Source organism: Primulina eburnea, chromosome 11, assembly GCF_022965805.1.
Source record: "Primulina eburnea isolate SZY01 chromosome 11, ASM2296580v1, whole genome shotgun sequence".
Classification (NCBI taxonomy): domain Eukaryota; kingdom Viridiplantae; phylum Streptophyta; class Magnoliopsida; order Lamiales; family Gesneriaceae; genus Primulina; species Primulina eburnea.
The window spans coordinates 38,858,800-38,871,567 of NC_133111.1; the positions used below are offsets into that span (position 1 = coordinate 38,858,800).

Consider the following 12,768-nt stretch of genomic DNA (forward strand, 5'->3'; position numbering starts at 1 on the left):
CAACTTTGCATTTTTTGAAAAAAGTTGGATTGATCTTCCAATAATCAGCAGAAAACCGAAATATTTTTGAAAATATTCCATGGTGATTAACCTTAGATTCAGCTGTATATGCAATAGTCATGCACATATAATATATATAAAGGCTTTGGTGATGACGGCTTCAAATTTGTTTGGACTTCGCCTTCAGGCACTTAGTCCAGAGAGACTCAGTCATGCATGTGTGCACGGTGGGGACCAAGTAATTTCTTTGCAAGATTTCTTAGGGGTGTGTGTGTGTGTGTGTATATATGGTGTATTTTTTTCCCTGATTGTGACAAAAATTTAGAATAAATCACGACAAGATCAACGATACTCATGGAAAGCCAAAATATCCAGACAACACATTTCATAACTTTCTTGCTTCAAGAAATTAAGATAGATTCAAGAGTTTTTTTTTTTCAAATTCTTGTTTGTTTTTATTTTTTAAAAAAAAATTGGTAATAAGTAAATCCGACACTGTGATTTTGCTGGAGACAGCGAATCTACTATTTTAAGGACACTAGCAAGAAGCATGTGCATCGCACGTGTATATTAATTATTTAATAAAAATTAAACTTTGATTTTTTAAAAAAATAATTTTAATCATTTTTTTTATTTATATTGTGTTGGTAGAATAAGATTCACAAAACACGCTTTTAGTAAAACACATTTTTCCTATTTTTACTTTAGTATAAATAGTTTCTTTTCTTCCTTTGGATACTATTTTGGAAGCTCATTTCTCGCTGTAAGCCGAACAATGAAACATCTTCATTTTCTGAGAAAAGTTCTTATGAGTCTTAACATATTGGTTTAGTCTTTTGTCATATTAGACGAATAAATTAATTAAGAACTTATATATCTTACTTTCAAAACTGTTTCTCAAATTAAAATTCAAGTAATTGATTTTATGTTATTAATAAATTATAATGAGCATAATATATAGAACGAATTGAACTGATTTTTTTTTTTGAAAATATATATATCTAAGCACCACGTATAAGTTATAATAACATAAAAAGCAAACGGTTAGAATATGAACCACGTGAAAATTGTGGAAGACGTTTCAATATTTCTAATGATATTTTCAATCGGATGGCAATCTAAACAACAAGATATAGTTTGAAATGTAAAAACTTGTGAAAAGTAAAGATACGGGAATTTTATGGATGTTCGGAGAAAAACACTCATACCCCTTTCTTCTTTGTATGAAGGATTCTACTAAAAGACTTGTCTGATATATAATTTTTTTAACAAAATTACTACTAAAATATTTAAAATTCTTATTATATAGCTAACTCTCTTCATTTTTCTATCAGATCCATATTTGATGATATTATTAGTATATTAACATTCATGATTATTGATCTAAATTATACTAAATAATTTATTTACTTTCAATTTTTAGTTAAAAAATCATAAAATATATTATTATTAAATTTAATATTATTATATTATTATCATGTTATTGTACTATTGCATATATAATTATTTTTTTCTTATATCTTCTTGTGATACTATGATTTATTATTAATTAGAAACTACACTAAAATATAATTACAAAATTGCATTAAAATCATAAAATAACATGTTGAAAGAAAATTAGAAGGATAAAATATTTAAAATTGGTATAAGGTTGAAATATTTGAGAAAATTGATATAAGAGTTATATTTTATTCTTGAAGTGATATAAATTATTACAATCAATGTATATTGCAGCGATAATTCATTAGCATTTGTTAGACTATTAATTATATATTATATGGAATAATTGGGCTACTAATTAATTATATATTAGGTGGAATAAATAAAAAATTTTGATATTTCATTTTTACACTTACAACAATTAGAAATTTACAAATATATCTTTATTGAATCTAGGATTTGTATTGATGAGGAGGTCCTTTTTATCTTTTGACAATTGAAAAACATGTCCAATGATCTATACTGTTGTAGGTATATAGATAAAAAAAAATATTTCTATTATCAGATATATATTCATTCTTAATGCATAGATTTCCCATAATTTGTGTAGAAAATTTCATGCAATTAATCTAAAACACACAATTTAAAAGGTTAGTAGAAAATTTACAATGAAAAACTTTGTTATCCTTTTTACACTTTTATAGGTATAATAGTTAAATATATATTCTTTTAATATTTAATGATTTTTAAATAAAAAATCTATTTTTTAATATTTTTTCTAAGAATTATGTATCAAGAAAATATTTATTTCTCTAATGTATTTTTATTATCAAATATCAATTCAATTTTTATGTAATATTATTTCAAAATTTCTTATATTGCAATTTTCTATTAAAAAATAAAACACGATTATGATATTCATGTATTTAATGATTGTGTAGAAAATTTTTCATGCAATTAATCTAAAAACACACAATTTATGGGAATAGTAGAAAATTTATAATGAAAAACTTTTTTATTCTTTTAACATTTTTATAAGTATAATAATTAAATATATATTTTTTAATATTTTTAATGATTTTTTTAAATTAAAAAATCTATTCTTTTAATATTTTTTATAATAATTATATATCAAGAAAATGTCATTTTTTTATTATCAAGTATTAATTCAATTTTTATGTAACATTATTTTCAAAGTTTCTTATTGTAGTGACCCGTTCCAGAATCACCTACTAATCAAGAACTTAAGCATGCGATTAACTTAATAATAATAATCAGAGATAACAGCGGAAAAAGTCAACAAACTAGAGTTATACAACCCAATCGAATAGAACAATACCGAAAACTAAACCAACCGTCTACTCAACGTCCTCCTCCTGCTCCTCCTGAGCTGTCCAACCTGAGTCCTGCCCCGTGGGAATGGGGTGTCCAAGATAAACAAAACCGAGGACGTGAGCGATAAGAACGCCCAGTACAAAAGTATGAGTATACAGACTTATATGAAATGCACATGCTATGATCATGATACCGGGGTAGTCAAGAAACAGGAATCACAAAGGATCTCAAAATGCTCAGTCTAGAGGCGCCAAGTGGATAGTGCCGCGCGGTCCAACCTCTGGGTCACTGCATCCACTACAAGACAGACGTGGACCTAAAATGTCCCGGACCACCGAAGCCCTCCCGACCCGTCGGCCACTGTGTACTCTCGGTGTCCATGCGTCCACAAGACAGGGCTGAGCGGCCCCAAGATATAGCTTATCTCGAAAGAGATACAGCTCAACAGCAAAGGCTATCTCGAAGAAGATACGGCTCAACGTGAAATGCAACGTGCAGTAATAAACGTGACATAATAGCATGCATCAAATGACATATAATAATGCACCACATAATCATGCAACACATATATGAATGTATACTCAACCAGGATATCTCGGATAGTACTTTCGTACCTCTAACACAGCAATCCTAATCCACTGGAACAACCAGACAACAGGTCTAGAACAAGCCTACGCATCAAAAGCATATCCCAATCAATTCTACCATGCTCGACTAGCAAAACCAGTACTCCCTAGTACTACCAAAGGTTTAGGGTTTACCTTCGTCCGTCGACAGCCCTTTGATGTCGATTGCCTCGAAACTCCGGCGCTGCTATGCTACCAATCCCGGCAGCTCTCGGCTATCGCTCGAACAACAACTAGCCCTAGAATCCTTCCAAAACTCTCAAAGAGGAGACTTAACTCAAGGAATGGCAAGTCACAAATGAGAAATCCGAGCACTATTTATAGGCCATGTTCGGATCCTCCGAACATCACTTCGGAACGTCCGAACGCTACGTGTCCATTGGCTCTTGACAGCTCATGATCGGATCCTCCGATCATACACTTCGGACCGTCCGAACTTGCACGTGTCCAGCTGCTCTTGACACCTCATGATCGGATCCTCCGAACCTACACTTCGGACCGTCCGAACATACACGTGTCCATCGACTCTTGACACCTCATGTTCGGATCCACCGAACTCACTTCGGACCTTCCGAACTCTTCGTTGCTACCGAACCATCTTCAGACCTTCCGATCATGATTAATCACCATTAATCCGTTAATTACCTAATTTGGGATTCGGGCTACTACACTTATGTTGAAATTTTATATTAAAAAAAACACTATTATGATCTTTATGTATTTAATGATTGTGTAAAAAAATTTTCATGCAATTAATCTAACAACACACAATTTATGGGAGTAATAGAAAATTTATAATGAAAAACTTTGTTATTCTTTTTACCCTTTTATAAGTATAATAGTTAAATATATATTCTTTTAATATTTTTAATAAAAAATATATATTTTTATTAAAAAATATATTCTTTTAATATTTTTTTTGTAAGAATTATGTATGAAAAAATATAATTTTGCTAATGTATTTTTTATTATCGAATATCTATTCAATTTTTATGTAATATTATTTTCAAAATTTCTTATTTCACAATTTTCCATTAAAGAATTTTTAAATTACAAAATTATGATAATATAAATTCTTCTAATAAATTTATTAAACTATTTACTTTCAATTTGTTATTTAAAAACCCATAAAATATGTTAGTATTAAACTTCACATTATCATATTATTTTATATTTATTATGCTATTCTACTATTGGACATATAGTTAATTTTTTTTTATATTTTTTCTTGTAATATTATAATTTATTTATTATTTAATTAGAATTTTTGACATATATATCCTTATATGATTTTTTGATTTCATATTAGCAAAGTTTGATAAAATGAATATAGGAATTACATTTATTATTGAAATGATATAAATTACTACAATCAATGTATGTTGTAATGACAATTTATTAGCATTTAGTTACATTTTATTATTGAAATGATATAAATTACTACAATCAATGTATGTTGTAATGACAATAGCATTTGTTACAATTTTACAAATATATCCTTACATGATTTTTTGAATTCATAATAATAAATAAGACATTTGTGTCTTTTCACAATTGGAAAACAAATGAGTGATCCACACTTTTATAGGTATATAGATATAGATTGAAACCAATTTCTTCTTAAGCATCATCTTCGTCTGAATGCCCAATGTATTCAAGAATGGCCATTCTTATTTCTGATCCTAACCTCAAAATTTATGTATTTTTAGCTCTCATCTTATGCTTCGTGCCGATGGTCAAACCAAGAATCCTACCACATAGTTTTAATCAAATTCATTATTCCCTATCCCAGATAAATAATATATCCTGTTCGATTCTCTTATCTTGATTTCTGAAACCGAGAGATCAATGAATACGGATCCTAATGAGAAAAAAAATATCAGCGGGTGAAAATAATGACTTGGGCATCACGAGTCCGATATTCAAGTGATCCAATGGTTAAGATCGACAAATGGGATACCAAAATACACCGTGGTGATCACGAACATGTTCAACACAGATTGCGACGCCGGCAATATTAGTGAACCCTAAGTAGTTCAAACGACTAGAATACGATGATTGCCGAGTTAACAGCGGGGAGCCAATAACCTATACTCATGTTGTTGAACTTTGTCCCTTTTCCCTACCAATTGCATCTACAATTGTTCTCCTTAATTTATATTTAATACGAGTAGGTCTCTTGTGAGACCGTCTCACGAATCTTTATCTGTGAGACGAGTAAACCCTACCGATATCAATAAAAAATAATACTCTAGCATAAAATAATACTTTTTCATGGATGACCAAAATAAAAGATCTGTCTCACAAAATACGAGCCGTGAGACCGTCTCACACATGTTTTTACTATTTAATATATCCTTTGACTTTGTTAATTAATGCAATTCCCCTTTCAAGAAAAATATCGACCCGTTCTTCTAATTCTTTTTTCTTACAGAGTCTGTCGAAAAAAAATGTGACTCGTTTTGTCTTATCAATTATTTTTACTAAATATGTAGCCACTATTTGCCAGTAAATCTCCCAATAGAAACTTGAAGACCCCGTAATTATATATTTTTCGAAGCTCGTAGTATTGGACTGAAGACTGGTTCTTTAATCCGTATATAAAAATATTAAATTTGTCCTTGAAATAATTAATCTTTATCGAACGGCAGGATTCTCAAACAATCGAGATTTTTATTGTCTGTAAGAATCGATGATATACTGAATTAATGATTCTCATTACCAACTGCAATTTAATTAATACTTGCATATACAAGAGGATTTTTATTTTATTTCTGATGAACAATTTATTTAATTCAACTTGTTTCTTCTGCCTACCATTGTCCTTATTTTTAGGGTAAATTAGGTGATAATATATACTTTTCCGAAACCATCTTCAACCAGTTGGATTTGGCCAAATCAGCAAGTGGCAACATGCCTAATTCTTTCTATAACTAAATCAAAGAAATTATCAATATATTAAATTAACCACCTTATAATTCAAGAAGATAAAAACTATGGTGAAACCATTTTACAGATCAATTTTGGTGATACAGGTCTCTCAACCTACACAACTCATAAAAAATATTATATTTTACACTGTTTTCCAAACCGGACCGGACCGGCCGGTCGGACCTGTTCAACCGCGAACCGACCTCCAGACCGGTCCGGAGATAAGGAAAAAACCGGAAAACCGGTTTAACCGGAAAACGGAAACCGGTTAAAACCCGGAAAAACCGGAAAAGTGGTGTTTATTTAGATATTTGTTGTAATTTTCATCTTAAAAATTAAGTAAAAACTATAAAAACATAAATAATCAATATTTTACTATTTTATTTATTATATAAAATAAATAAAATATTAATTTTATTGATCCGGTTCGACCGTTCGGTGGAACCGGTTGAACCATTTTTTAAGGCTTGACCGGTTCGATTAACGGTCTGGTTATAAAAACACTGATATTTTATGCAAAAAAAAAAAAGAAAGTAAAATTACTTTTTCATGATAATTGTATATCATATTCTCATGAGACTGTCTCAAAGACATAGACTCGGTGCAACAGAGATCCACTCATTCAAGAAAACTCCAACTTCACAACTTCTCTTTCAAAGTAATTACACACACAAACACGTATGAATATATACATACCCACAAGCAAATATATGTATAACACAAAGTCTTGACACTTTAAAAAAGGGGGAAAAATGGTAGGCGGGATGACCAAATCTTATGTCATGGTCTAAGAAATTCACGGGTCAAAATGTAATCACCTAATTAGAGGACAACTCTACCTCTTTCACATATAAATTATTTGGGTATTGATAAAAAGACATTAACATAGTATATACTTTTATAAGAAAAAAATGGCAAAAACTTGTGTGAGACGGTCTCACGGATCGTATTTGTGAGACGGACCTTTTATTTGGGTCATCCATGAAAATGTATTACTTTTTATGTTAAAATTATTACTTTTTATTGTGAATATCCATAGAGTTGACCCGTCTCACAGATTAAGATCCGTGAGACGGTCTCACATCAGACTTACTCAAAAAAAATTATTATCACTTGGAAAATTAATAATTGGAAGAATTCTAACAAAGTTTCACACCTGAAAATTCTTTACTTTATCTAATTCACAAGTAAATAGCGTTTACGTAGTTGGAAGAGATATATAATTTATTATATTGTAAAATAATTTGTATTTATGTAAGAAATCCCATTTTTTTTTTTTTGGAGAACATAATTTTTTAATTTTTGCCTGGAAAACAAAAAAGAGAACGTTAGAATTTGCCTTAAACTTTATCCAATCAAATTTGACTCTTGCTGTCAAACGCGCTTACGCTGCCACGCGCTAAGCCGCAGCATCTCATGTTGCTTCGTCCGAATCTGATCGATTCCTTCTTTGAAATTTCTCATCATGATGCCAAGAATATCCTATATATACACAATACATTCACTGTTATCTTCCAAACCCAAAAAGGCTTTCTTTTGAATCATTTCTCTTCCAGCTGAATTAGAAAGAGGCAAATCTTGAAGTTTCTCTTGAAAAATGGTGCGCTGCAGCAATAATCTGGTTGGGATATTGAACATAGTCACGTTATTTCTATCGATCCCCATCATAGCCGGCGGAATATGGCTCTCGAAGCAAGGCAACACAGAGTGCGCGCGGTTTCTTGACAAGCCCGTGATCGCAATAGGAGTGTTCATTCTGCTGGTATCGATTGCAGGAATCGTGGGCTCTTGCTGCCGCGTTTCTTGGCTGATGTGGGTTTATCTATTGGTCATGTTCTTGCTGATTGTTCTATTGTTTTGCTTCACCATTTTCGCGTTTGTGGTGACTAACAAAGGCGCGGGAGAGGTTATTTCTGGGAAAGGGTATAAAGAATATAGACTTGGGGATTATTCGAATTGGTTGCAGAAAAGAGTTAACAAGAATTGGGGAAAGATTAGTAGCTGCTTGGCTGACAGTAAGATTTGCCAGAGTCTTATCGATGATGTGTCTACTCCAGTGGATGATTTTTACAGAAAGCACCTCTCTGCTCTTCAGGTATTCAAGATTTAAAAATCTACTCCAAAATTAACCTTTTTCTGATTTTTTTGAATAAAGTTGGGAACTTTTTTTAAATGCGGCCCTGCTAGAATCGATACCTTTTTTTAAACTCTTTTTTTTTATGGATCTGTTCTCGAGGAAGGGAAAGTTTGACTTATTAATTCAGATCTTGGTATTTAATTTGTGGGAGCATTATATGATTAGATCTTGATATTCATTCTGTTCCAAATTTAATCTTGGATTGTTTCTGTAAACTGGCATGGATTTTTGGGTGGAAAAGTTCTGGTGTTCTTTTAATTTAGAAAAGATTGAGAAACTATATGTGGTGGTTGATCAAAAAAATCAAAAGAGGAAATTGGTCAGTGAGTATTGATTAGAATATCAATAATTGGTGATTGTGGTCCCACTATTAGTAATTGACTCTTAACCTTTTTAAAAAGTTTACCGTTTGATCTTTCTTTACTCACATTTTGTTCTTCTTTACTTTTTCCACCAAACTCATCACCTTTTCGGATAGTCGCCATTATTTGTATTAGTTTCATTCATCAAACACTGTAATAGTACTATGAATGTTGCCTTCGTTGTGCATAAGATGTCATGTTGACTTAAAATCTTATTAGAATATATTTACTTTGGGTAAAGATGTGTATACTAAAATAGTAATATTAAATTGACAGTCCGGTTGCTGCAAGCCATCGAATGATTGTAACTTCCAATATGTTAGCCCAACGAACTGGATCGGTAACTCGACATCATCAGCCATCAACACTGACTGTGCTACCTGGAACAACGACTCGAGTAAGTTGTGCTATGGTTGCGAATCGTGCAAGGCTGGACTATTGGACAACATCAGGACTGAATGGAAGAAGGTGGCTGTTATAAACATCATATTCCTCGTTTTCCTCATCATCGTGTACTCGGTGGGGTGTTGTGCATTCCGAAACAACACGGAGGACAATTCATGGAAGCGATACCCTTGAACGTACATTCTCGAGGGTTCGGCTGGATTATATAGTCGATGTTGGTTTCTTGGATGTATGATGTGCAGTATATTGTTTTGATTTTTGTTTTTTTGGCCCTCGTGATGATTCGGACATTTTTGAATTGTTATAGTTAGATTTATGCAGTAATAATATTTCATTTGGAATTTAATGTTTGTTAGACATTTATGCGACTCATATCCTGTCTTGCACATTTTGGCTCATCCGCAGAATGTTCTTACAGTGTTGCCTTGATTTCTTTCTGTTATTTTATAATCATCAAAGCCTGTCGAGTTTCGATGGAGCGTTCCTCCAGCAGGTAAACTGGTTTTAAGCATTCTGGTCACTTTGGGATGAATCATGAGGTATTGTGTTTTTGCTTTATGTAAAAGAATCGATGAGGAACTAGTGGCTGTTCCAGAGGGCATTCTGGTAGCTGTTCAAAATCACTGGTTGCAAGGGTTTATAAAAAAAAAGGATGGTCTAATGGTGATCAAGTCCATTTCCAAAGCTTCTGTATCATCCGCAGAAGCTTCTATCCTTAAGTCCATCCGTCGACCTTGGGCGCAGCACTCGGGTTTAGTTATTCGCCATTGTATGCGCTCGGCCGAGCAGGTGACTCGTGAAAATGAGCAGCCCTCTATGTTCAAGGATGCATGTCAGATCTTTTTGAGTTATGTTGTAACTACTGGCATGGTGCGGACATACTTGTAGAACATTGTTGATCTGCTAAAAATAAAAAATAAAAAAAAATTGCTCTTTCTACATTATTCTCAAATTTCAGACTATTCTAATATATTCCAATTTAGATACAATTTTGGGCTTCAATTTCAGTCACCTGTTAGGCCTCAATTTCTGGTGTTGGCCTCACTATTCAGTAAGATCATGTTTCCAAGTTATCATTGCCTCTAAATTTTATTTATATACTATAGTATTTAAAAGCAAAAAACTTATGTGAGACAGTCTGCATAGATCGTATTTGTGAGACAGATATCTTATTTGGGTCATCCATGAAAAAATATTACTTTTTATGCTAAGAGTATTACTTTTTATTGTGAATATCGGTAGGGTTGATCCTCACAAATAAATATTCTTGAAACAATCCCACAGGACACATCACTCTTATTTAAAATATATATACACACACTAGACCTTATTACGAGGGGGTAATTATTTTCTTAAAAAAATATTTCATCTTAGAGAATATGAAAAATCACTATATCTAATGAATATGGATTTTACATTTACTCATATTAAATAGTAATATTGATATTTACTATTTTGGATATATATATTTATAGGAAAAGAATCTTAATTTAGTATATTGAAAATTAAAGAAAAACAAATGATAGGATCATTAATATTAAATAGCAATATCAATATTTTACTTTATTTGTACATAAAATATTAGTTTATATATAAAAAAAATTAAGGGGGGTGGGGGCAAGTAAGTCTCTGTTAATAATAAATAAAAAAAGGTACCATAATCAAGATATTAATTAATTAATCAATTAATTATAAAAATAAACCTGGGTAGGTCTCAGGTGCAGACCTAATCTAGGTGGGCTTGAGCTGAAAGGCCTTCAAAATTTAATTAATGGAAATGTCACTCTCAGTTGGATGCCTGGAATGGTCTAACACAGCATGTGCACTGCCGCTCCATCTGTGCTTCTTTATAAAAATACAACAGTTGTTAGGTACAGTTGAGGAATTAGTTGGGGAATTATTCAATTTGGAATGTCATTGCCTCACGGGTGGAATTCAATATTAATTTCTTTTTTTTTTTTGCCCAAAATGGTCATTGAAACTTAGTTGTAATATTATCTCAATCAAGTTTAAATATTATGATATGGATTTTATTTTAATAGAAATTAATTAGAGTAAATATTGTACACGTTCGCGGCACCACGTGCTATAATAAAAAGTAGGGAGATGGGAATGGAACTTGAATTTGCTCACTTAGGAAAAGCTAAATAAAAAACGGGACGGGGCATGAGACTCGAGTTTGTTCAATGCATACTAAAAAGTAGCGACCGCGATCTCCGAAGTTAGCAAAGAATAATCTGGTAGTGCAAATAAGCTTATCTCATGTATCCCTTTTCTGTGCCTGCATATCTTGTGTGACGTACTTGTGCTTATGTATGGTAGACAAATAATTATGTGTTTAATAATATAAAAAAAATATGTATTTAAAAACTTAGAACAGCTGGATAATGTTTTTATGTCTTTTATATATATATATATATATATATATATATATATATATATATATATATATATAAAGCATTGAAAATCATTTATTAGAGAATTAAGTCGAGGGGCCCTGGTGAAAAGTGTAGAAGCCTTTTTGTACGTTGTCCATTTTGAATTATTGCCAATATATTTATGTAAAATAATGTCTGGTCTTTGGGAATATATATATATATATATATATATATATATATATATATATATATATATGTTAAGATTGGAACTTGGACTTAACTCAACCCCAAAAGCTAGCTTAAGGGGGGAGGATTGTCCAATCCCATATATACCACTCAAAGGTTATTTATTCAACCGATGTGGAACAATTAACATACCCCTCTCACGCCCATGAATGAACAACTGGAGCGTGCAGTTTACAAATGACCCAATTATGGGCAGAACAGATGACCTAATTATAGGCAGTCCAACACATAACGGTGAAACCCGGGCTCTGATACTATGTCAAATGAAGAAACGAAGAAGGGAAAGCTCTGCTCTCGTGGAGCTGAAATTCCAATGTATTGAGAAAGACGTACTGAAGAATACATGCTATTTATATGTCCAATACTCTAAACCGTAAAAATGCTAACCTAACAATTAAACAATTAACAAAGGAAAGGAAAGCGTACTAATGGAAACACGTTTCTCTTACAATAGTATAACCAACACTAACCAACAATATAGGTCGCCTTCCGTCTTATAATTATAAGCTGAATGTATCACATTTTCAACAATATATGTTTGTTTATCATAATAATTTGTATAATTTTAAATTATAATGATTTTTATGCTGCACAATATATATATACATATATATGTGTGAGTGACAAAAACTTGTGTGACACGGTATCACGGGTCGTATTTTGTGCGCCAGATCTCTTATTTGAGTCATCTATAAAAGCATCGGGGGCCTCGTGTCTCCCGGACTTAAGGATGGTCGAGGTGCGGAGCCCCGATCCAGGTTTGAGAATCCTGAGCTTATAAATAACTAAGGTGCGGAGCCTTGGGTCGGGGAGCATATCCCGAGACTTGGGAATGGTCGAGGTGCGGAGCCCCGAGCCAGGTTTGAGAACCCTGGACTTATAAATAACCAAGGTGCGGAGCCTTGGGC

The 12,768-nt window shown here is 32.1% G+C and overlaps 1 protein-coding gene across 1 annotated transcript; it reads left to right on the top strand.

Annotated features, from left to right (window-relative positions):
• Positions 1–7,825: 7,825 nt before the first annotated feature.
• LOC140805887 (tetraspanin-8-like) lies at positions 7,826–9,582 on the top strand. Its single transcript, XM_073162247.1, has 2 exons — positions 7,826–8,427; positions 9,108–9,582. Exons 1-2 carry the CDS (start codon positions 7,930–7,932, stop codon positions 9,408–9,410), a joined length of 801 nt encoding a protein of 266 aa, XP_073018348.1. The 5' UTR covers positions 7,826–7,929; the 3' UTR covers positions 9,411–9,582.
• The last annotated feature ends 3,186 nt before the right edge of the window (positions 9,583–12,768 follow it).